Source organism: Pelmatolapia mariae, linkage group LG20 (assembly GCF_036321145.2).
Source record: "Pelmatolapia mariae isolate MD_Pm_ZW linkage group LG20, Pm_UMD_F_2, whole genome shotgun sequence".
In the NCBI taxonomy this organism is placed as follows: Eukaryota; Metazoa; Chordata; class Actinopteri; order Cichliformes; family Cichlidae; genus Pelmatolapia; species Pelmatolapia mariae.
Window position 1 is genome coordinate 16,636,254 of NC_086244.1, and position 26,355 is coordinate 16,662,608.

General features: G+C 39.0%; 1 protein-coding gene and 1 long non-coding RNA gene across 2 annotated transcripts; one reads left to right on the forward strand and one right to left on the reverse strand.

Moving 5' to 3' along the window:
* Nucleotides 1–2,805: 2,805 nt before the first annotated feature.
* LOC135932240 (uncharacterized) lies at nt 2,806–4,006 on the forward strand. Its single transcript, XR_010573354.1, has 4 exons — nt 2,806–2,859; nt 2,973–3,005; nt 3,310–3,493; nt 3,968–4,006. It is a non-coding gene; the product is annotated as an uncharacterized LOC135932240 (long non-coding RNA).
* Nucleotides 4,007–22,711: 18,705 nt separating this feature from the next.
* On the reverse strand, nt 22,712–25,012 carry LOC134619215 (protein asteroid homolog 1-like). The gene is made up of 5 exons (XM_063464987.1): nt 24,292–25,012; nt 23,816–23,862; nt 23,505–23,709; nt 23,026–23,188; nt 22,712–22,946 (listed from the first exon to the last, which is right to left on the reverse strand). Exons 1-5 carry the CDS (start codon nt 25,010–25,012, stop codon nt 22,712–22,714), a joined length of 1,371 nt encoding a protein of 456 aa, XP_063321057.1.
* Between the last annotated feature and the right edge of the window lie 1,343 nt (nt 25,013–26,355).

Here is a 26,355-nt window from a genome sequence, read left to right on the forward strand (position 1 = left end):
TTCCTTTGTTGCTGAGTGTCAGATGAGAAGGATTTTACCATTATTGGGAGGATGGAAGATATGTCTTTTTAGAGAAAGAAAAAGGCAGCTACATGTTTTTGAACCCAGTAAGTGATAAATAGAAATACACATTAACCCAGTGTTTCCCAATCTTTTGGAGTCACATATTTCACATTAGAGAAATCACCCGGCACACCAACAAACAAAAATGTCATAAAAAACATAATTTTCCCCTGCGCACCAGGCATAGCAGAATTGGTTCTGTTTGTCCCCAGTATACCTCTTTTCCTTTCCTCTGACCACCACTCATGCTCGGGGCGTCATTTAGGTTGAAAATTTCTCCAGGATCCAGGTCTGTTTAACTACTTTTTCTTTTCAAATTTTTATCTGTCTTTTGTGCACTGCGCTGTCTCACTCACAGCATGACTGTCATTTCTTCTTCGACTTCTTTTTTTTACTGGCAGTTGGCAGCCCATTTAATTGAAGCAAGAGGTTGTACTGCCCTCTAGCGGAGGAAGTTGGTTGGTTGCTGCTTACAGTTTTACATTATAGTTTTTATAATGTAAAAGTGTTTTACATTACTTTACATTAGCTAACCAGCAGTGATGGGAATAGCGTTACTAACGCCGTTACTTTATTCAGTAACGAGTAATCTAACTAATAACTATCTCTATCGTTACAACGCCGTTACCGTTACTAACAAGAAATTGGGGTGCGGTCGCGTTACTATTTGTCAACAAACAGACGGTTGAAGCTGTGTTCATCTTACCGCACCTTATATCAGTTGCACGGAAGTAGCTGCCCAGATAGCAAGACGACATTGAATTGATGTTGACTTTTCATCCGATCCGTCGTTATGGTCAGGGTTGAAATGCCAATGTTGTAACAACATTGAAATACTGTGGTAAACCGACGGTCTTACTATAGGGACGTTGTAATAATGTTGATTTACCGTTGTTTTTTTGTCATTGATATTTGATCTATTTGTATTCGACCAGGTGACAACAACAACGTCGAGAAAACGTCTATTTATAGTTGACCATCATTCCGCACTGGTCACCATCAAAAAGCCATTGATTTGTAGTTGAGCGTTAAATTGCATTGCAACTGAACGGGTATAAAGTACCAGAGAAAGTAGATTTATTGTTCTTTTGTTATCAATGACTTATTCTAGTTCACCAGCTTTAAAAAATCGTGTCAACGTGCAATTTATGTATAGTTGGCCGGGAAATTAAAGCAGCGATCACTTGGACTATTCCGCAGCACCCCTCTCACAGTGGTACATCCCTCCAGGTAACCATTGTCTTGTACAGTAGTATAGTATAGTATAGTAGTATTGTCTTGTACATTACATTTACTCTCAGCGGAATTGACCGGAGAAGGCACTGCACTGGCCTGCACCATTAGTATAAGGTAAGAATGAATGAATTTTCTTCTATTCGTTATTTCCACGGTCGCATTTGAATAACAGTAAAAAACTCGTTAATGTACAGTTTCGGACAAAATGTGGGAGCCCGAAATTGTGTCTACTTTCATCTTACAGTCCGGCAACAAATAAATTGCACTGCGAACAAAGTTTATCAACAAAGAAAACATTTTCGTTTCATACTTTTCCGTTATATTCCCTTACAAAGCTAGCCTAACGCTTCGAGGGTTCCTTTGTTAGCCTTGCCGTCGCCTCGGCAACCATTGACCCAGACTTTCGCTCTATAGTTGCTTTTTAGTATAGTACTACAAAAAAATGTAAATCTGTGATATATGATTGGTAAACGTAAAGTTAACTGTATAAACGTGTTCAATGACTTTGTTACTTTTGATGATTGGAGAGCACCCGCTTCAATTCGCACACGAAAACTTTAGACTCAGTTTGAATGCTCACGCGGCATGCCCACGTGACTGTACGTTGCACGCTCACCTAACTTTACGTTGCACGCGTACATGACTTTCCGTTTGTGCCTTGAATAATGAATAAGGCTACGTCCACACGTACCAGCGTATTTTTGAAAACGCTGATTTTTCTATGCGTTTGCACCTTTTGTCCACGCGTAATGTATGTCTGACCGTACATTGTGTTCGTATTTCCAGGCACATTTCACGAAGCAGAACGCAGTCTTCAGAGATCTCTACGTGAACACTGTGATACGTCTGACCTTCAGTCCGAAGAAGAAACCCAGGCCAGTCTTAAAAGAAAGCACAAGTAAAAAATTTTTTTCACAAACATATCTTTGATTGTTAAGAATTTGTGATCTTGTCTTTTATACATATCTGTGGTGCTTGCATACTGCAATATCACCACATGATATAGTCCAAAAAGTGGAAGTTTGTAAACTTTTTAAAAATGCAAAGCCGTGTACACTTGTGCACTTCAAAAATTCCTTGTATACTGTACCTTCTTGCACGTCTCTGTTTCCTGTGTGTGTTGTTAGAAATCAAACTGTAACTTTAGGAAAAAATATGCCAAAAGCACATTTACAATTACTTAAGACCGTTTTTAATTTCTTTTCTTTAGACCAAATCCCCTGTACACATATATTGACTCAGAGGATGAGCAGCCTACAAAAAAAGGCCCCTCGAGTGAAAATACCAGGTAATAAAATACTGTCTAGTGTCTGTGTACATATCTGTGTCTGACACAAGGAAACTTTTTTGACAAGTTGTCTGTATTCTTAAATACTTAAAAAATTATCTTTTTCTAAACAGCCCTCATCACTCCGCAGTCTGCCCCCCAGCCCACTGATAGCAACCATCATAATGCCCCGCCCAGCTTCCGGCACCTTTCGCCACTCCGGCACAACACACAAACCGACACAGCTTTGCGATCTCCCCAGCATGCAGAGTCTGATGTCTTCCCTATAGATGGTATGCTTTTAAAAAAGTTTTAAAGCTGCATCACAATGTCATTGTACTCTTATCTTCAAAACACCAATTTATACTCCTGAATGTCATCTTGTTGTGATTTTTTTTTTCTGTAGATTCCAGAGACTCTGTGAAGCCACTATTACAAGGCAAGTTTGAAAATCTTGGAATTTCACAGTTTACATGGTATAACAAATATATGTGACAGGCAAAAACTAGTAAACACTTTTAGCAGTTACAAGAACTAACAAATGAATATCCAACAAAAGGGAATAGAAATACATTGTACTGCAAATACTTTGGTTTATTCTTTGTATGACTTGAAAATCAGGCTTTAGGGAAAACTAAATGACATGTTTCTATCATCAATTGCATGAAGTAAACACACAAGCACTTGCATACACATTTAAGACATGAGACATGCTAATTCCATCTCTTAAAATGTGTCTATAGGTGAGACGCTTTGCGTTGATTGGTGCTGCTGGACCACACTGGAGGTGCGAGTCCGCTGTGTAATGGTTTATGCCATTACAAAGGAGCTGGCCTCTGTACTCAACTGGGCAGGGAAAAAATACCAAGGACCAGACAAAGCAAAAAAGGGCATTTAAAGAGACAGCGCTGTGCAGATGCATATTTGGTAAGTTTTACCGTTTATTGTAGTTTTATGAGCCTAAAGTGAACAATAAAGGGATCAATTGATGTGCTGGGTGCGTTTCACATTTCCTATGTCCGGTTTTTGCTATATTACTTTGTCTTTCTTAATAACAAGACTTTCATGTCCGGTTAATCTGGAGATGGAGTCTTTGGTCTTCGGCTTGTTTTGTCCTCGGGTTGTACACTTTGTACAGCCCGAGGACCCATGTTATCTTTTTTTTTTTTTTTAAAGGATACACGGCACACCATGCTAAGACATATCACATTTTCAGCTTATAGCTCTTTGGGAATCAAATGTGGCAGTTTGCTGATTTCCGCCTGGAAATCATGTTTATCAGCCTAGGAGTTTACATACTTTCTCCCTGCTGAAGACAATTAACAAGAGCTTATTCATGTGCTCTAATTCCCTTTTTTTGTCTTGTTTTTTTTTTTGTGTGTGTGTCTATTTTTGTCCTAGATGGCCTGGCGCAGCAGGTAGGGGCGAACTCTATGTCTGACTGCTCAAGCAGTCTAGAAATGGCTCAGATATGCTCCAGATCATATGGGTGGCGCAGGACGCACATCATTCATCCCCATCCTGGAGTAAATAATAAAAAGTGACCTGAAACAGAAATGTAAATAGGAAACTTTGTCTATAAAATAAAGTATTTTGGAAATGATACATGTCTATTGACCTTTTTTGTTTTTTTGTTTTTTCAATAAAAAGCAACTGTGCGAAAGAGGTGGAAAATCAACATCATAGTTCAACAGTGTTTCAATGTCAACAGTGTTAGAAAATATGGCGTCGAATCAATGTCAGCTTTCAACATTGATTCAACATCAAAACCTGACGTTGTTTCAATATTAAAAAAGGGTGCAAGAGTGATTGCACGTTGATGACATTGATTCTATGACATCACCTGATATTGACTAAACATTGTTTCAATGTTTCCTTGCTATCTGGGTGAAAGTAATCTGGGCGCTACAGCTTTAAGCAGCTGCGCGCGCTCCCGTGGGCGGCAAACACTTTCTGGCAGACGATCACTTTTTGGCACAACACCTGAAGCTGGCGGGGCAAAACAATTGCATAAGTGCTGCTGTGTGACTGAGGAAGAATAAAGTAGTCATGGTAAACCAGTCACATGACCACTTGGCCACGTAAATCCAGAGTTATGATAAACAACATATACGCTGTGTTTTTTCCTGAATACTTTCGTCATGTTTACTGTCTAGGGACAGCGCTAGCAAGCACTCTCTGCTTATGACCAAAAATGAAAAATAAAACAAAACAAAAAACACCCCTTTCACGTTGGTGGAAAAATGTACAATGTCGACTAATCAAAAACAGATATGGCAACATGACATTTGGTTGTTTAGGAAAAGGGGGAAGTTTTAGGAGTGATGGCAAGAGAGAGAGAGAGAGTTTTGAGATGTGAGAGATTTGTGACGTTAAGCATGTTTGGAGTGTGTAGTTAGTGTGTAGCTTTGTCGATAGTTGTGTCAGAACAACAGTGTTGAGAAGATTATGTTTAAAATGTATTCCACTACACATTACAGAATACATGCCCCAAAATGTATTTTGTAACGTATTCCATTACATTACTCAATGAGAGTAACTTATTCTGAATATTATGGATTACTTAATATATTATCATGCCTTTTACAGCCACATGAATGTACTATTGCTGTGTGATTTATTACTATTACCGAAGGCTACTCACCATACCAATACCAACTAGATTTTTAAATGTTAATATAAAATGAGTAACACTGGGGTGGACATTAAGTAAGGCTGCATTTTTTGCAGTGATCTCCTATGGAAAACTATTTCTGTATCATTAATATGTTTTCTTTTTGTCTGTCAATAATTATGTGGAACTGCACATGGTTATTTGCAGCTAGTAGGTTGTTAATTATATTTTAAATATTTGTTCAATTCAAACATACTTATTATCTTCTTTTTTCTTAAAAAAAATCTACTACATCATGTATAATTTTTTTATGTCATGTGTAATTTCCATTGCAAATATTAATCACAGTTAAATTAAGAGGGGATGGCGGGAAAAACTCCGGAGCTGTGATGTCATCAAGTACAGTCCCGTTACAACTGTAGAATGATCGCACTGTGATCTCGGGAAGTCTGGACTCCCGTGTGAACTTACGAAGTCTGGACTAGCGAAAATGTGAGTACGGACTCGCGTACATGAGTATTTAGAAACATCTGCAGTCTATGAACTAACCTCAGCTAACGCCAGCTAACAATGTTAGTTCGGTGACGAGTATCCTTCATTAATAGTAATAAACAGGCTGATCCGAAGGGCCAGCTCTGTTCTAGGATGCCCTCTGGACCCAGTGGAGGTGGTGAGTGACAGGAGAATGGCGGCTAAGCTGTCATCCCTGTTGGACAACATCTCCCACCCCATGCATGAGACTGTGACAGCACTGAGCAGCTCCTTCAGTGGGAGACTGCGGCACCCACGGTGTGGGACGGAGAGATTTCGCAGGTCTTTCCTCCCCACTGCTGTCAGACTCCACAACAAAGACTTTAACTGATCATACACACACATCCACAAATGTGCAATAACACAAATGTGCAATAATCTTTCTGGCACCGTTGTATTTTTCACTCTGTTGTATATAGCATTTGTATTCTATTTTTATCCTATTGTATATTTTATTATATTTTAATTCTACTGTATATAGTATTCTATTTTTATTCTATTCTGTACAGTTGTGTACTGTATTTATTCTTATTTTATTTTATTCTAATTGTCCTTCATAACTTTTGCACTGTCCACTTCCTGCTGTGACAAAACAAATTTCCCACGTGTGGGACTAATAAAGGTTATCTTATCTTATCTTAAAAATCACACAGCAATAGTACATCGAAGATACTGAAGTTTCGCACATCCCATTCTTCTTAGGAAGTGGTGTCGGAAATGCATTCCTGCCCGTGCACTGCTGGCTCTGGGTCCATTGTGTAACTGGGGCCACTAACATTAATGAGCCTTTATTGCGTGTTTTGTTTGGGTTTCCGGCAATCAGAATCAGAGAAACTTTATTAATCCCAGATGTAAATTGAGTAAAAGAAAAAAGGGCAGCGAGTCATAGTCGAACCGGCCACTCTAAGCCATGCGCTATATGACTACATGCTCATCCAACTGAGCTAAACCTGCGCCCAACTGCATTTAAACAGCAAAATTGGACAAGGCATAGAGAGGGGATAGCCTAACATATGAAACCGGAAATGACCACTGTGTATTCTGTTTATTTCAACAAAGTAACTGTATTCTGATGACCACCTGTTTAAATGGTGACTGTAACGGAATACAGTTACTCATGTTTTGTATTTTAAATACATAATGCCACACATGTATTCTTTTACTCCCCAACTGCTGAATGTTACAGGTGCTGCCAGAACGCCACCAAAGGCAGATTACAGTGTAAACGGTGTCTCCAGGTAGAAAAGTGACACACCTCCTGTCAGTGTTGGGGAGTAACGGAATACATGTACCACCGTTACGTATTTAAAATACAAAATATGAGTAACTGTATTCCATTACAGTTACTGTTTAAAAAGGTGGTATTTAGAATACAGTTACTTTGTTGAAATAAATGGATTACACGGCAGAATTTTCCTGTTTCATATTCTCGCGGGGCAGGGCTGTTTGGGTTTTGTTTGACAGCTATGTTCTGTTGTTCCAGGCGGCAGCGTTACGGTTGCCATGGTTACAGGGTGACGCGCGCTCTCTCTGCGACTGTGTGTTTCCTGGGTGAGAGAGCGCCTTTTTGTTGTTGTTGTGCTAAGCTAATAGGCAGAATGCTACAGGTATAGCTCTAAAGAATGTAGCCTCATGGGCAGTGTAGTCCGTGCTGCAGGGAGAATGGACTGCCATACCTGTTATGTGTCTGTGAGCGAGGGAGGGAGAGAAAGGAGAGTGGAACAGTACGAGCTGTCATCGAGCAGAGACGGGAGCTGGAAACATGTAAATATAATAATAACCACTGCAGCCAAAAAGAGTGCCTGACGAGCCCAGTTGTAAGTAAGCTATTAAGACTCGACTGTACACCGTGTTCGTATTTTCCTCCGAAAAAATAAGTTCCGTTGGAGCAGCCTTTCAACGCCTCTCTCTGTCTCTTGCTAGCAAACTTGACCCACACAACAAAGTAAAGCTATTTTTCGGCTACGAGCCCGACGTATTAGTCAGAGGTCCCTTTACTATGGTTCGGAGCCGCGGACCTTCAGTAATAGTAATAAATCACATTCATGTAGTTGTAAACAGCATGATAATATATTAAGTAATCCAAAGTATTCAGAATACGTTACTCTCATTGAGTAACGTAACGGAATACGTTACAAAATACATTTTGGGGCATGTATTCTGTAATCTGTAGTGGAATACATTTTAAAAGTAACCTTCCCAACACTGCCTCCTGTTGTCAGACCTGCAGGTATCAGGCTTCTGATGTTCTCCTTGGACAGAAATTATTTTTTGGAATAGCACAATAATTTGTGTGGCATCTTATTTAATGCAGAACACCAGATTGTTATGTAAATAGTTTGAAATTGCTATTTAAAAAAAAAAAAAAAAAAAAAAAGGTAAAAGGTAAATGGCAGCAAATAACTTGTTGTTTGCAAAACTTGTGCATATGATTTTAAAATTTACAATTTATATTTGCATTTAAAGTTATGAAATATTATTCAATAAACATGTTTGTGGTTGTTACAGTAAAAATATAACTTTTCTACTCTGATATTGTGTTTTTGTCTGATTTTAGATCAATTGTGTTAATACAGTATGTCAAAATGAAAAAATAACTCCAAATTCAGATATTTGAGGTTGTGCTGAAATGCAGTTTTTAGTTTTGTTCACACATGCAGTTTTAATTCACCTCTTTATGGTTACAATGAGGGAAAAAAAAAAAACATCTGTTAATATGAGTGCCATGGAGAATCAGTGAAGCTTTTAAGGGTATTTATCAGGAAGCATTCTAACTATTGATTGACCTTACCAATAATGACAGAAGCTAATGTATGACATTGGGTAATTAGTGAGTGCTTCACTATAGTATAAACTGCATAGTAACTTTAAGCTAACAGAAAGCTAACACAAAGATGGTAAAACACACAATAATATCTACAAATGCATTTACAAAACTCATATCAATACTAATGTTACACAACAGTATTTTTGAAATGCTTACTGATGTACGCTAACCACAATTTATATTCTGTCCAGTTAAATCATATTACCAGTACACACTGACTCATCCTTTGTCAGCCAATTATAGTAAGAATGGATTCTTATTGGACTGAATCTGGAGTCTTCCTGTTTTCCTGTGTGTGATCATCCATGAACTGAAAAAGCTTCTCGGATGAGAGGTGAAACATCTTCAAGGAAACTTAAAGAAGTCCAGATGCTTTTCTTTCCAAGCTCCTTAGACCATGTGAATAAATTATAATGACACCTCTGACTGTCTAGTAGTATCTGTGAGGTCAGGTGGATTAACAACCTTGGAAGCGTGTGGTATGATGACATACTAAAGCATGAAACTAGCATTTAGGTTCATGAATGAACTGTACTTATGCTACATACATGATGATGTCTGAGCTCTACACAGTAAGCTGTCTGTGAAGACTCTAGATTAAAACAGAAAAAATGTTAATGCATTCTTTTTGTTCATCAGAAAGATAAAAACTTTGAGATTTTAATGGCAGATTTAACAAATTTGCTTCTGATCATCACAAAGACATGCTTTCTCTTCAGTAAATCTTCCTGCTCTCATTGATTTAGATTAGATTAAAATATTAGGACGATAAATAAAATCAGGTTCTCCATTCTCACTGCGACAGTTTGTTTCTTTCAGCAATAATGTCATCATCTTGTTATCCCAACATTGGAAGTGACCTTACCTCTGTTGTTTCTGGATGTTCTGTGATGCTAAGGAAAGTGAAAGAGCAGACAGGAAGGAGACAAACAGCTTTATAGAGAGAGGAGGAGCCCCAGACCCATGTGATTTCTTGGAAATCACAGCTTTTACAGGAACCCTTCAGTTTATGTTTGTTTGCTTGTGTGTGTGTGTGAGATTGTATGATTGTGGGGTCTTTACCTTACAATATTTAGCTCCTTGATGTGATTTGTGATTTTCCACTTTATATAAATCAAACAGAATTGAATTGTGTCTGTGTGAATTGCTGATGTCAATACTGATGTTTCTGTGGATGTTTTCTGCAAAGATAAAACACATTTCTGCAAAAAAACGTGTTTTTGTGTGAGAATTGTGGGAGTATGAGTATCCCTGAATGCATGCATTGAGCAGATTTCTCTCTAGGAAAGAACACAATTTCATGGAGTTAGTAAGAGCATCATGGTCACTATAGTATTAGTTTACCTTTCTGACGTAGTGAAGTAAAAATGCTGAATATTAACAAGGTTACAGAACAGAGAAGGTTTGTCAGGGACAAAGAGCTGGATAACCATGATGGAAAGGCATGGTATATTCCACACCATCGGCTGTATTGTTCACAGAAGAATAAGCTAAGAGTTGTTTTTGCTTGTGAAGCTCCATTCCAAGGAACATCTCTGGGTAACAGCTCCAACAGGGCCCTATTCTTAGGCAAGTCGTGGAAGACACTAACGGTTCTATCAGGTCAAAGTATCAAGTGCTGAACTGGAACTGTAAGGTTTCTTTGGTAGCCTGATGACTCTACACTTGTTCAGAGCTACCTTGCCTGCAAGTTTCACCCTGAGGAAAGGTACAGAGGATAACAGAGAGCGTTTCAGATTAGATGGTAAATGGACTGGTTCTTATATAGCACTTTACACAACTTGTACATTTACCCATTCACACCCAAGCACAAGCACTTTCTTCTATGCTGTTCCTAATTGTTTCCTATCTAACTTTCATACTCTGATGGATGCATCAGAGATCAACATGGGGTTAGTATCTTGCCCAAGGATACTTGGCATGCAGACTGGAGCAGACTGGGATCGACCCAACCTTCCGGTTAGTAGGTGACCTGCTCTACCACCTGAGCTAGACACTAAACTAGACACTATTAAACATATTATTTTTATGTAGATGAGTGTCTCATATCTGTTGGATCTCAAGGAGAGGCACTGTTGCTTTATCAGGATTTTGGTCTCTATACTAAAGGAGGCTTTAAGCTCAAATTGATTAACAACATAGGAGTTGTCCTTCCTGCCTCAGCAGCAGGAGAGATTTAAGGAGGTTAAGGATTTGGACAAGGACAGCTTGCAAGTAGAAAGAGCATTGGATGTTGCTAATATTTAATTATATTTATTCTTCCATGTTCATACATAAGGGTGTCCATAAGTGCACAAGGCACCAGGACACATGGTCTCTTTATAATCATATCATCATGTCATGAATCGCTGTGTGGCAGGCAGGAATTGGACCCAAAATGCAGGCTCTTAGACACGAGGGATGAACTCAAAACCACAGCTTTATTTGCTGGCTGGGAAAAGCATACAAAAGCAAACTAAACTGGAAAATCACAAACTAAACTCACAGGGAGATCCACACAGCATGAGGGACAACACGACACTGACTCAGAGAAACACAGGGTTTAAATACACTGGGAAGTAACGAGGGGAATGAGACACAGAAGGAGGGCACAGCTGGGAGAAACAAGAACTGACGAGACAAGGAAGCGTAAACTGAACACACCGAGATCAGACACGGACCTTCAAAACAAAAACAGGAAACACACACGCAAAGACACAGACTCAGAGACGCGGGCTTAACACAGAGACCTGACTACACTAGAGGGGATACACAGGCAGGGACGACAGAAAACAGAGGGAGCACAGAATAAACACTGGGAAACCAAAACACAAGCAGTCATAATTCATAATATCAAAAATAAGAGTACAAAAATCAAAAACACTGGGTCACCGACCCAGAACCATGACACATCAGATCTGCGTCCATATGTTCTGGACACTTATTCCACAAGATCTTTAACTCCCTCCTCCAGCAGAGCTTCAACAGAATTCTGAGTCTGGAGATATTGAGTTTAAATGGACCATGTTTAGCACCTCCATTGCTGAAGCTGCTGAACTGAACTGGTGCCTATCATGGTGGTAACCCCCGAACCAGATGGTGGACACCGGAGGTGATGGGAGTAATCAGGCTAAAGGAGGAGGCTCACGCAGTGGTTGAAGCAAAAACCTGTGTGTGGAAGGACTTCAGAGATGCCATGGAAAAAGACTTTTGGACTGACTCAAAACAATTCTGGCAACTCAGGAGGGGAAAGTGGTGCTCTACACACATGGTGTATAGTGCGGGTATAGTGACCTCAACCTAGGATAATGTCATGATGTGGAAGGAATACTCTAAGGACCTCCTTGATCCCACTGACACATTTTCCATAGAGGAAAATGACTGGGTTGGTGGTTCTTATCTTTAATAAGGGGCGCCAGAGGGTGTGCTTCATTTATAGGGGGATCACACTCCTCAGCCTCCCCGAGTAAGTCTATGCCAGGGTGCTTGAAAGGAGAATCTGCCCATTAGTCAAACCTTGGATACAGGAGGAACAATGGGTTTTTTGTCTCAGTTGTGGAACACTGGACCAGCTCTCTGCACTCCCCAGGATATTTGAGGCTACAAGGTAATTTGCCCAACCAGTCTACATGTGTTTTGTAGACTTGGAGAAGGCATTCGACTGTGACCGTTGGAGTATTCTGTGGAAAGTGCTTCGGGAGTATGGGGTGTCTGGCCCACTGCTACAGTCTATTGAATCCTTGTACAAATGTTGCCCTTTGTCACTGACTCTGTTCATAATTGTTATGGACAGAATTTCTAGGCGTAGCTTTTTAAAAGAAAGGCAAGTGAGACTTCCTCTATAGCAGGGGTGCCCAACTCCAGTCCTCAAGAGCTGCTGTCCAGCAGCTTTTAGATGCATCCCAACTCCAACACAGCTGAATCAAATGACTGCATTACCTCTTCAGCGTGCCATCAAGTTTAGCAAAGGCCTGGTAACAAGCCATTCATTTGATTCAGGTGTGAAAAAGGATGTATCTAAAAGCTGCAGGACTGGAGTTGGACACCCCCTGCTCTATAGGGATGCAAGGCCTGCAGATGGACATGATGAGCATGTAGCACCACTAAAATGAACTACTATTTCTATCATGAAGTTGATAGTTACATTGGTTGTGAGTATAAACAAGATATGGAGAAAGAAGTTGTAAGGAGTCAATTTTTAGACTGATACCTCTGTACTGAAGTATATCAGAAATAAAACACCAAGGTTCAAAACATCTGTAGTGAACTGGGTGACAGATATACTTAAATTATTCAATCCTTCTCAGTGAAGATATGTCAGTAGTTTGAGTAATCCTGTTGATCTGGCTTCTAGAGGACGCAAAGGGCAAATCTTTTTTTTTTTTTTTTTTTTTTGAAGGCTAACACTTGGTCAACACAATTTTTTGGTTGAATCACAAATAGTAGAGTAAATCCGGATGATTTTGGAAAAGTCTCTGATGATCCTAGGGTTAAGATGACAGTTTCAGTGGTTGTTGTCAAGGCAAGTGAACAAATGTTATTGGTTCATAAGTTACTTTTTCTCTTGGACACATTTGAAAAGGATGGTTGCATGGCTTCTTAGGTTCAAGAGCTGGCTGTTGTGCTTTTTCAAGAAGAGAAACATCTTAGAATTTAGCCTGGGTAGTGAGTGACATGAGAAAAAGATTCAAAATAAGCTCCAAGCCATCAAAGATCATGCTGTAAGATGATTTCTCTCAGTAGAAAAAAACTTAATATGGAAGAGAACACAACTTTTTGCTATTTGTAGAAGAAGAGGTGTTCAGATGAGATCGGTAGTTTGCAGAAATGTGAGAGTGTGAAGAAGAGTAGTCACTTCTGTAGGCTTATTGTCATATAATTAGCTGTGTGGTGAGCAGGCTGTGGACCGAGATGCAGGTTTCAGGAAACAGAAAAAATAAACTTCAAACCAGTTTTAATTCATTCTGTCAGCGTTAAAAAAAAAAAAAAAAAAACCCACACACCACAATGGGCTTGGTGTGAAAAAAGTGTTCAACCAAATAAAAATACAAACCAAAACTAACTGGAACAATTTTGTGTTCTTATGAAATAAATAAAAGCAAAAGTCAAATAAAAATGTATTTTCCCAGAAGGAAATTTTTGTTTTTTGATTATCAATAAAAGTCTGGGGACTGACTGTTTTTCGCAATGATCCAGTGTTGACTATAGGTCGAAACGAAGGACCGGGAGAGGATAACACCAAACACAACATGACAACCATGACGTAATAATTGTCATGTGAATAAAAGCCAGTGTGAGGTTTTTCTAACATGTTCCACTTTTAATCATAGAAAGGAGTTCTTCAAAGATTTTGAAGCAGTTAATATTTAATCATTTTGTATGTTATTTTTTTAATTAGTCTGAAAATATCTTAATGATCTGTCCACAAATAAAGCTATTTAAAGCCCCCGAAATCTTTTTCCCACACAAATCGCAGAGAATTCCAGGAAAATCACTCAGGGACAATACATGGAGTGAATGCAGGTTTGAAGTTCCATTGATAAAATATATTTTAAAATTGAAGGTAGGTAGGAGGTGTAAGCTTTATTAAGGACTGCACTTAAAGGAAAAAATGTGATGGTATGAGAGTGACAGCCTTTCACTAATTTCACTCTCATACTCAGGTTACATCAGACGAGAAAGTGGGGGTGATTATTATTACATAAAGCTATCAAACTGAAACACATTCCACTTTCATACAGATGTTAAAATGATTATCAATATGGTCATGGTGCTGGGTCAGTGACCCAGCGTTTTGTGTTTCTGTCAAGAAGCGCTGTGTGGCAGGCAGGAGTTGGACCCAAAATGCAGGCTCGAGGGATGAACTCAAAATACTCAGCGTTAATGGCTGGCAGGGGGAAAGAATACAAAACTAAACTACACTTTACAGAGAAGCACACAGGGAGATCCACACAGCAAGAGGGACGACACGACACAGACTCAGAGAAACACAGGGTTTAAATACACTGGGAAATAACGAGGGGAACGAGACACAGAAGGAGAGCACAGCTGGGGGAAATCAGAACTGACGAGACAAGGAAGCAAAGTAGGACACATTCACATAAGACATGGACCTTCAAAGTAAAACAGGAAATACACAGAGACACAGACCAGAGGGGGAGAGAGAAGCACGAGGGGGAGCATAGACATGATGGGCTGGGGAAACATGGAATGAAACACAAGGAGGGGAAGCCCAATAAACTAAACAACTTAGGACCGATAAAATAACTCCAAGAATAACAAATGAACTTAACATGAAACAGGAACACAGGAGAAACTAAGAACGCTGGATCGAATGACCCAGGATCCTGACAGTTTCTTCTTAATATTATTATGATCTTGGTTCTAGTTTATTCTGTCGAGGTCCTTTGAGTTCTGTTAGTGTACTTTTCCTGTTTTACTTTGAAGGTCTGTCTCTTGTCTCATTATGATAATTAGGTTCAACTATGTCTTCCTCCTGAGTGCCATTTCCTCGTTACCTTGTGTGTGCATGTATACAGTGGCTTGGAAAAGTATTCGGCCCCCTTGAACTTTTCTACATTTTGTCACATTACAGCCACAAACATGAATCAATTTTAATGGAATTCCACGTGAAAGACCAATACAAAGTGGTGTACACGTGAGAAGTAGAACGAAAATCATACATGATTCCAAACATTTTTTATAAATAAATAACTGCAAAGTGGGGTGTGTGTAATTATTCAGCCCCCTTTGGTCTGAGTGCAGTCAGTTGCCCATAGACATTGCCTGATGAGTGCTAATGACTAAATAGAGTGCACCTGTGTGTAATCTAATGTCAGTACAAATACAGCTGCTCTGTGACGGCCTCAGAGGTTGTCTAAGAGAATATTGGGAGCAACAACACCATGAAGTCCAAAGAACACACCAGACAGGTCAGGGATAAAGTTATTGAGAAATTTAAAGCAGGCTTAGGCTACAAAAAGATTTCCCAATCCTTGAACATCCCACGGAGCACTGTTCAAGCGATCATTCAGAAATGGAAGGAGTATGGCACAACTGTAAACCTACCAAGACAAGGCCGTCCACCTAAACTCACAGGCCGAACAAGGAGAGCGCTGATCAGAAATGCAGCCAAGAGGCCCATGGTGACTCTGGACGAGCTGCAGAGATCTACAGCTCAGGTGGGGGAATCTGTCCATAGGACAACTATTAGTCGTGCACTACACAAAGTTGGCCTTCATGGAAGAGTGGCAAGAAGAAAGCCATTGTTAACAGAAAACCATAAGAAGTCCCGTTTGCAGTTTGCCACAAGCCATGTGGGGGACACAGCAAACATGTGGAAGAAGGTGCTCTGGTCAGATGAGACCAAAATGGAACTTTTTGGCCAAAATGCAAAACGCTATGTGTGGCGGAAAACTAACACTGCACATCACTCTGAACACACCATCCCCATTGTCAAATATGGTGGTGGCAGCATCATGCTCTGGGGGTGCTTCTCTTCAGCAGGGACAGGGAAGCTGGTCAGAGTTGATGGGAAGATGGATGGAGCCAAATACAGGGCAATCTTGGAAGAAAACCTCTTGGAGTCTGCAAAAGACTTGAGACTGGGGCGGAGGTTCACCTTCCAGCAGGACAACGACCCTAAACATAAAGCCAGGGCAACAATGGAATGGTTTAAAACAAAACATATCCATGTGTTAGAATGGCCCAGTCAAAGTCCAGATCTAAATCCAATCGAGAATCTGTGGCAAGATCTGAAAACTGCTGTTCACAAACGCTGTCCATCTAATCTGACTGAGCTGGAGCTGTTTTGCAAAGAAGAATGGGCAAGGATTTCAGTCTGTAGATGTGCAAAGCTGGTAGAGACATACCCTAAAAGACTGGCAGCTGTAATTGCAGCAAAAGGTGGTTCTACAAAGTATTGACTCAGGGGCTGAATAATTACGCACACCCCACTTTTCAGTTATTTATTTGTAAAAAATGTTTGGAATCATGTATGATTTTCGTTCCACTTCTCACGTGTACACCACTTTGTATTGGTCTTTCACGTGGAATTCCAATAAAATTGATTCATGTTTGTGGCTGTAATGTGACAAAATGTGGAAAAGTTCAAGGGGGCCGAATACTTTTCCAAGCCACTGTATAACCCCTTTAAAAATATGCTTTAGTTCACATTTAAATTCAGAAAATCAATAATGAACATATAAACATAATCTGTGTAAAGATGTATGCTTCTGAAGTGAAACAGTGAAAAATGACTGCAATTTTAATAAATAAATATTCAGGGGTTGTGCAGCTTGTTCCAGTTTTGGCACACACTGGAAACCAGTTACATATTATACAGCACAAATTACTTAATTTCATTTACAGCCTAAAAATGTTTGTTTTTTGAATATTTTTGAAGAATTACCCACACATTCTTCTCCAGCGGGCCTGTTACCCATTGAATAAAGGGAGTTTAAATGCCCTGCAATGTAGCAGCAAATTGTTAATCTGGCGATTTAGCGTGCAGAGCGGTCGAATAAACAATTTAATTCCAGTTAAATATTTTCCCACAGAGTGCACTCAGTGGGAAATTCTGTTCAATTCCCTTCACACTCTTCTCCATGCTTCTTTATTACCTTATTTAGTGTTAACATAAAAGTGGGTAAATAATAAAAACCTGCAATTTGCATTGAAAGTAGACAATACAGACCATACAGAGGAGACAGTACAATTAAAGTGAGAGCAGAAAAGGTTTTGGGAATAACAAAGAAGTGTAACAAAACAGAACTTCAGGACCAGAGAGTTCTTCTCTGATCTGCTGCTCTTTACCCTGTCAGGAGCAGAAGAAATGTAACAAAGCATTCAGAGGACAAAGCAAAAATAATTATTAACAGGTGATATACATGGTCTAACAAAAAGTACCAACAGACGCCATGAAAAACAAAGAAAGTCTGAAATCATGTTGATTTTTTAGTTTCCAAGTGGAGATGAGAGGGTTATGATGATGTGAGAGGATGATGGCAAACTAGACGAGAGAAACAACATTTGTGTGCTCCGACAATATTTTTATTTCTTTGTTTGGTTCAGTTTGCACTTTATTACGTTATGTTTATTACATTATTTTTCATTTGTGCTCTGAATACTTTGCAATATCTTCTTGAAGTCAGATTGAATTATTGTAAATGACAGTGATACTGAAAAGACCATGCTGCTTTCTAAGTGGTTTTTTTTTTTAGGATTTATAAAATCCTTGAAAGTCTGCAGTTCATCGTTCAGGAGTGAAGTTCAGCATTTTTGCTTTGAAAATCTTAAAATGTGCAAAAACATCAACAACATTAAAACTTGTTATTGTCATTGTTTTCATACAGTATATCATTTTCTGTTACTGATTTGTTAAATACATATTTCTTTAGTTCAAAAGTCAAACACATGGTGTCCAAGTGGACATGTTTGTAACTCCATGAAAAATAGATTCACAAACAAAATTTCAATTATAAATATTTCTAGGCCCAAAGTGGAATATAGGATCTCATAATGTCATGGTCCCCGTGTCAGCCCGGCCGGCCCGCAAGGCTACGTGTTTTTGTTTACTCTTTCTCTTTCTCTCACCTCTCTGCCTGGGCTCAGCTCACTGCGGGCTCCCGCCCTTGGCCCACACTGTTAGGGTACCTGGGTCATTGACCCATTGTTCTCATTTTGGTTTTTGGCTGCAAGTGTTTTGGGCTTCTGTTTTGTGTTTTCTATGTCTCCAGTTCTTCTCGGGTTGTGATTTTCTAGTTCTTAGGTTTTAGTTTCTGTACTCCCTCTGTTCTGTGTCTAGGGTATTTTATTTGCTGAGGGTTTGGGACTTCACCTTTTGGTTCACTGGTGACTTTTTCTGTGCCCTGTAATGGGTTCTTCACTTAACTGTTATAAGCTGCAGGTGAGACTCTAATGAACATTTCAGATATACATGTTCATGAAAATATTTACTATTGCCGGGAGACATAAAGAACTTGTTAGTTATAGTTTGTTCTTTTAAGATTGCTTGGTTTGGTCTAACTGCTCCCTTATGCACGTAACACCACCCCAAAGTCAGGGGGAGGGAGGGAGGGCTGTCTGGTTTGGGGTGACAGCTAAGCAAATTTGTTTATGGCAGATTTTCAGTTTTTTGTGTTTTTTCAATACTCAAAATATATTGCTTTTTACTGGCACTTCCCCTAGGACATTACTCAGTGCTCTTTCAGGTAAATAACACTATTTATGACAGAGCGGGTAGATTTTTGGTGGTCCAGGGTACCTTCTTGAAAGAAAATATAAATTTGGTTAATATCTACGGCCCCAATGATGACAATCCATTGTTCTTTGAGAATTTGTTTTTGTTATTGGCCACCTATCCTGGTAAGATAATATTAGCAGGTGACTTAAATTGTATCTTATACCCGAAGATTGATCGCTCATCAGGGATAGATACCTCACATTCTCAAACAAGAAAGAAACTACTTCAATATATAAAAGATTTGAATCTCTGTGACCCCTGGAGGACTCAAAATCCTACCAAAAGGGAATGCTCATGCTACTCTTCAACATTTAAAACCCACTCTCGAATAGATTTTTTTTTTTTTATCTCCTCATCTTTGTTACCTACTGTAACTGACTGTAGTTACGATAGTATTGTTCTGTCAGATCATGCCCCAGTCTCGCTATTTTATAATGTTGTACAAGTGAACAGACCCTCTTTTAACTGGCGCTTACGGCCTAAATAGTTTCAAGATTCTGACTTTATAAAATTCATAGGAGAACACATTGATCTCTACTTCTCAATAAATAAAAATCAAACAAATGCAACCACTAGATGGGAAGCATTTAAAGCATATATTAGAGGACAAGTGATAAGCTTCACCAGTTATAAATTTAATAAATTCAGATGGACAATGAATGAATTGGACTCTAAAATTGGAGAACTAGAGAGAAAGGTTATTAAAGACGATTTGAGACAAACAAAACAGGAGCTACTCACCCTTAAAGCAAAATATGAGGAGCTGTCCTTGTTTAAAGCTGAAGACAGTCTAATTAGATTGAAACAAACTTTTTATGATGAGGGTGAAAAGCCGAGTAAATCGTTGGCCTGGCAGATTAAGAAGCTTGAATCTGACAGGGCCATTAATACAATTAGGAACGAACGTGGAGAATTACTTACGGACCCCACAGAAATTAATGATACTTTTGTCTCATATTATAAATCTCTATATAATTCAGACGCCTTACTTGACTCTGAACACATAAATAGTTTCCTCGATGGCCTGACCATCCCTTGTATTTCTGAAGATACAAAACTTGCTTTGGAGAAGGATTTGGATCTGAATGATGTCTCTAATGCCATCACAAGCATGAAAGCAGGTAAAACAGCTGGCCCAGATGGGCTCCCGATAGATATTTATAAACTATTTAACGAGAAAATAATAGCCCCATTGTTGGATGTGTATTTGGAATCCTTTAAAACAGGGAGTCTCCCTGCTTCATTACGAAACACTCTGATCACTTTTATTCTAAAGCCAGGCAAAGAGGCCACTGAATGAGGCTCATACAGACCCATATCACTTTTAAATTCCGATGCAAAGATTATAGCAAAAGTTTTAGCGATGAGACTAGAAAGGGTACTACCTGCCATTATACATACGGACCAAAATGGTTTTGTGCAAAACCGACAGCGGTTTCAAAATGTGAGGAGAGTTCTTAATGTAATTTATGCCTGTGAAGAGTTCGCTGACAATGCAATCTTATCTCTTGATGCAGAAAAAGTATTTAACCGAGTGGAATAGCCCTATATTCTCGAGGTGCTTAAACGGTTTGGATTTGGTGAACATTTTTGTAGATGGGTCAAAATAATACTTGTTGATACTACTGCAATGATATCTACTAATAACTTAATCTCTCACCCTTTTGAATTGTTTCGAGGTGGCAAGGGTCACCAATTTCACCTCTTCTTTTTGTTTTAGCCATGGAACCACTGGCGGTTAGATCACACACCTCAATTCACGGCATTAAGCCCATGGATATTGAACATAAGATAGCAATGTATGCTTATGATACTATTTTTTTTCTATCACAGCTTGCAGAAACAATACCTGCTCTCTTGGAATTGATTAATCAATTTGGCTTTAAATGTTAATGAGAGGAGGAAACCATTAGTATCCCACCCATTTGTGAATGCCGCAGAAGGACTTTGATACTTAGGTATCAGAATAACTCCAATTATAAGCAAACTTAGTTCAACCAACTACGAACCCATGGTAGCAGAATTGGTGGAAGAGATCAACAGATGGACAACATTGCCTATATCTATACTGGGAAGAATAAACATGATAGAGATGACCATATTTCCCAAATATCTATATATGCTTTTCAATCAATTCCACCAGCCCCGCCTCCTTCTTTTTTCCCGAAAACCAGAAAGCTTCTCTCTAATTTTATCTGGAACAACAGGAAGCTAAGACTTAGACTCTCTCTCTCCTCTACTTGCCCTATGATAGGGGAGGGCTATAGTTGCCAAACCTAGAATGGTATTATTGGGCTGCTCAGCTGAGGGCCACAATGTTTTGGTTTTCTAAAGATGTTTTCTTGCCCTGGGTAGAAATTGAAAAACTGTCTGCAAAAGGTTTGGCACTGGATAATTATTTATATTCGGCATCACTTAAGAATTTAAAGAAAAATACTACAAAAATACTACTTTGTAAAAAATTCTATTGTGGTTTGGCACACAGTTCAAAAAATACTGGATGACCCCATGGGGTTATATGTTCAAGTTGTTTAAAGTGTTGGCTGTTTATGAATACAAAATTCAATAAATATGTTTTTAAAAAAAATAGAGTAGATTTTCAGGGCCAGATTTTCTCCATGTTTCAAACACTGAAACACATTTATGAAGCCCCAGAATCTGTTCAGCTAAAGTCAGAGAAGTAACATTGTAACGCAAAGGATACTACTGCAGAATCATATTTAGGAAAATTTAAACCTGAATGTAAATTTAAGATATTTTAGTCCGAAAGAAGTTATGGAGATGTTATTGTAAAATAGCTACACACTGACACACTTCTCTAAAAAGATTGTTATAAATATGGCTAATTCAACATGGCTGACCCATTAATAAGCCAAAAACAAAACCACTGTATTTTTAATATTAATTTCTTTATGCAAACAAGTCTTATCTGTAGTTGTAATACAAATAGATTAATTCCATCAGGACCAATTCATTTAAGCACACTTGATATGTTAGGGTACATAATCCCATGTTCAACAAAATTGCAAACACTGGATGCTAATATCTAAAATAATGATAGACAGTATTGGAAAAAACACATCTGCGTCTATACATCACAAAAAGCTGCTTCCCCTTGGTAATTCTTCCTTTTCTCAATGATTAAGTAAAAAATGAGAATGATAAAAAAAAATCAACTTCTACATTAAATTAATCTTGATTTCCTGATCCCAACATTTGCAGTGATCTTACCTGTGTTGTTTCAGGATGGTCGGTGATGCTGAGGATGCAGAAAGGGGGGTGAAGGGGAGAAACGGCTTTATACCCAAGAGACAATTCAAAACCAAACAGGATAAAAGAAAGTTAAGACAGAAGAAAACATCTCACAGTAACACAAATTGTCACCATGACTTGTTTTAACAACATAAAGCTGTTAAAACAGAATAAGTAAAATGACGATCAATGTTCAGTCTAAATCTCACTGGAGTCTAACCTGCTGTTGCACAACATGTTACTTCCTGTGGATACTGTGTGACATAAAACCGCCACGAACTGTCATTCGTCATGTAAAAGGTAAATGGACTGATTGTTATATTTCTACTCTCCCAGAGCACTCAAAGTGCTTTGTACAAGATGTGGCACATTAATCAGATTATTTCTGTGTATTTCTGGACTCTAGCTTTTGTTTCCTTTTGTATTTTGGTTTGCATGTTTTTCTTTGGCCAAATAAAATCTTCTCTTTTACTTTAAATCAGCAGCCTTGTTGTCCCAAATTTCAATTTCCTTCACACTCCTTTCCATGCTTCTGCAATTTACATTCAGTATAGACAATGCAGAGCATACAGAAGACAGAGTACAGCTAAAGTGAGAGCAGAAAAGGTACAAAGTTTCTGAGAATAACAAAGAAGTGTAACAGAACAGAGCTTCAGTCCTTCCCTGATCTCCTTTGAGGAGCAGCAGCATCACTTGGTCTCAATAATCTGTTTTCTTCTGCTTTAAGTCTCTCTGCTCTTCTTCCCTGCTCGATCCCTTCTCATTAGAGGGAGCTGCACTCATCAAGGACTGAGAGGATCCCTCTCCAGAAGATGGATTACAAGCAGTCTTTAGGTTCTCATATAATTCCTTCTTTTCTCCTCTCAGTGTTTTCTGTAGTTCTTTAATCGTGTCTTCATCTGCCAGCCAATGAAGGAGAGGGCCACAGTAAAGCCTGACAAAGCAGAAAATCTGAGTTAAAGTTGATGAAGTGTGTTAAACATCTGTGGAGCTCATCATTGTCTGGTGTTTACCGGGCACACTGAGGTTCTGGTAGAGGGGAACACAGCAACTGGTTCAGGTGGAGACTCTGCCTCATGCAGCACTGCCATTGGCTAAAAGCATGAGCCACACGGGGCTGCCAGTTACTCACACCTTCATCCTTTAAAGTTTTCATCTTCCTCTCAAACTCGTCCTCTACAGACAACATAAGACAAAGTTTCAGTGACACAGAACCAGAGACCAGCAGCAGTTTGTCTTCTTGTTCAGGCTGATGTGGAAGCATCAGTGCTGCTGCTGTCAAACAAACTCTGACTACAGGAACTCTGACTACCGTCCATCTGCTGACTGCTTTCAGAGAGACTAACCTGCTGACAGCTGACTGTGAATAATAAACAGAATAATCAAATTTATGGAGCTGAAACTGTAGAGCTGTCACAAGTGTTCCTAGTAAAGTGACTTGTAGCTATGCATCTTGTTGTAGATATCCATCATGTTACCCAGTAAGACTTACCTGGACTATTGGGGTTAAACACAAACCCCAGCAGGAGGGCGTGGAGGCAGTGGACAGTTTCAGGTTTTGGGGCACTTTGTAAATTCTTGAACCAGAAAACAGTCACACAGACTGGCAGCTTCAGCTGGTCGGGGATGTTTTCTAAGGCTGAAGTCTGAACCTGCAGAGCTTCTTCAAACACCCTGCGACGCAAACCCTCAGGAGCCTGCACAGAGAGGTACCACACAGACAAGATGCTCACATGTACCACAGAAACACGTTTATGACCTGTCAGAGTAATTAAACACATATTTATTGATTAACCTCAGTACCTTATGCAGACACTGTAGTTGCAGCTGCTCCTGTTCATCACTGCTCACTTTTGGCAGGAGAGGTTGCACATCTATTTTATGATCCCTGTCATATTCAGTGCACATCTTATCTCCAATTAACAGTCCATAGAAGTACTGTCTGATACGGTAAGCAGCTGTGTAACTACTGCACTGTGAAAAGTCCTCCACAACTGGAGTCAGCATCATTGTCTTCTGATCCACAACACTTGTGATGAAAGTGGTGAGTTCTCCAGACATCATATTTTCATGCATCCACATAGGCAGATTAAAACTAGGTTTTCCTAGTTGAACATATTTTTGAATGGCGAGTTTGAATGTTTGGTTTTCTTTTTTACCAACATGATTTAAAGCTTCACTCAGAGCACGTTCTCTCTTCTGTGAGTTGTTCAAACCATCCAGGTTCACTTTACTTAAAAAGTTGAGCATACCATCCAGTCTTTTAATGCTGTACTCACCAGATGAAGATGATTCTCTTGCAAACCTACCTTTATCTTCTAATCTTGAATAATCATTTCCTGCTACTGAAGCAAAGACTGGCATGAGAGCAGGGTCCAATTTAAAATGCTCACAAAACTTTGAACGTGCGTAGAGCTTAGCAGGAATTTTGCCATCCTCTTTGCTTTTCCACTCAAAGTTGTCAAGATGAAGGAAACCTTTGTGCACATCATAGATGCAGAAATCTGTGTCAGTGGCCAGCACAGGACATTGTTTCTGATTTGCAGCAGAAAAAACTTCAGGGTCTGCCTCTCCTAAACACTGTTTAAACTCTATCCTGTTCTCCTTCAAGATTTCAATGAAGACATCTTTGACCAGAGGTGGTAAGACGTTACATCCTTTTGGTACAGCGTCAGGCTTACTCTCTGCTACTGTCTTTGCATTTTTAAGTTTTGTTTTAAGACGTTGCTGAAGTGTTTCATGCTTCTCGGATCCTGAGCCTCCATCCAGGAAGACGTATGGAGTGACTTCACAGTCCTTTAGAGTCTTAAAGAAGTTACAGACCTCATCTTTGAATCCAGGATAATCTCCTCCACAGCGCTGGTCCAGCTTTGGATCAGAGTTATAATACAAACAATAATAAAGAGCTGCACCATCAATGATGAGACTTGTTTTTTCTACTTTAACCTCTTCACAGAGACACAAATCATTTATCATTCTCTGTAACTTTGAAATCCCCATGATTCCTTACAGTGTGGTGAAGGTGAGCAGTAATTATTGTGCTAATGCCTTTGTGTCTGGTGGCTAGCAGTGATGTCAGCAGAGGGTGACGGTGCACCACCAGATGTTCTAATACTTTTCAAAGCAGTGGAAAAATGTTGAATCAACCTTCTGACTGATCAACTGGAGACTTTGTAGGAATTTCTACAAAAAAAAAAAAAGATTACTGCTGTTTACAATAGTTCAGTCTGACTAACAAGAAAATGTAACAAAGCATTCAGAGGACAAAGCAAAAGTTATTATTAACAGGTGATAAGCATGGTCTTACAAAACGTGCCAACAGTCGCCATGAAAAACAAAGTAAGTCTGAATTCAGGATGATTTGTTAGTTTCCATATAAGATGGGAAGTGGAGATGAGAGGGTTATGATGACGTGAGGGGACGATGGAGGTGAAACAACATTTCTGTGCCCAGACAATATTTTTTTGTTTGGTTCAGTCTGCACTTTATTAAGACCTGTTATCTGAAAAATTTTCTGCAGGAATTTTTTCATCCTTTTATTTTCTGCACCATCATCACTTCTAACAAAATTGCAACCAAGGAACTTGGCTATGCTTGCTATGCTTCACAGGATCTGAACTTTCAGGGAAATTCTTAGAAAAAAAGTTCATTTTCAGGGCAGAAAAAATTATTACAGCAAAGATCTGTGAATACAGAGCCTGAACATGTTTCTCTTTGTGTACCAGCTCTGAGGTTTCTAACTCTCCTGCTGTGATCACGCAGATCAAACTCCGACCCCGTACAGATGAATACATCTGTTATGAAACTATTTTCAGTCTCTGAAAACTCTTCAGGAAAAGCATTTTTAACCCTCTGGGGTCCAGGGTATAATTGGCCATTTTTAACTACTTTTGATTTTCCCTCCACATTTTACCTTTAAAAACTATTTACTTTGCCTTTTTTGGATCATCCTTTTCAGCACAACCTCACGTGTCTGAATTTACAGTTATGTTTTCATTTTGACATACTGTATTAACACAATTGATCTAAAATCAGACAAAAAACATAAAATCAGAGTAGAAAAAGTTCTATTTTTACTGTAACAACCACAAACATGTTTAATGAATCATATTTCATAACTTTAAATGCAAATATAAATTGTCGATTTTAAAATCCTCTGCACAAGTTTTGCAAACAACAAAGTTATTTGCATCCATTTACCTTTTACCTTGATTTTTTAAATAACCATTTCAAACTCTTTACAGAACAATCAGCTGTTCTGCATTCAATAAGATGCCACACAAATTATTTGTGCCACTCCAAAAACATAATTTCTGTCCACTATAAAGGAGAACATCACAGCC

Coding starts and splice junctions, on each gene's coding strand:
- LOC134619215 (XM_063464987.1), bottom strand. CDS start 25,012: ATGGGGATTTCAAAGTTACAGAGAATGATAAATGATTTGTGTCTCTGT. Junction 23,863..24,291: donor AAGAGAATCATCTTCATCTG/GTGAGTACAGCA, acceptor TCCTGCCAAAAG/TGAGCAGTGATGAACAGGAG. Junction 23,189..23,504: donor GTTTAACCCCAATAGTCCAG/GTAAGTCTTACT, acceptor TGTTGTCTGTAG/AGGACGAGTTTGAGAGGAAG.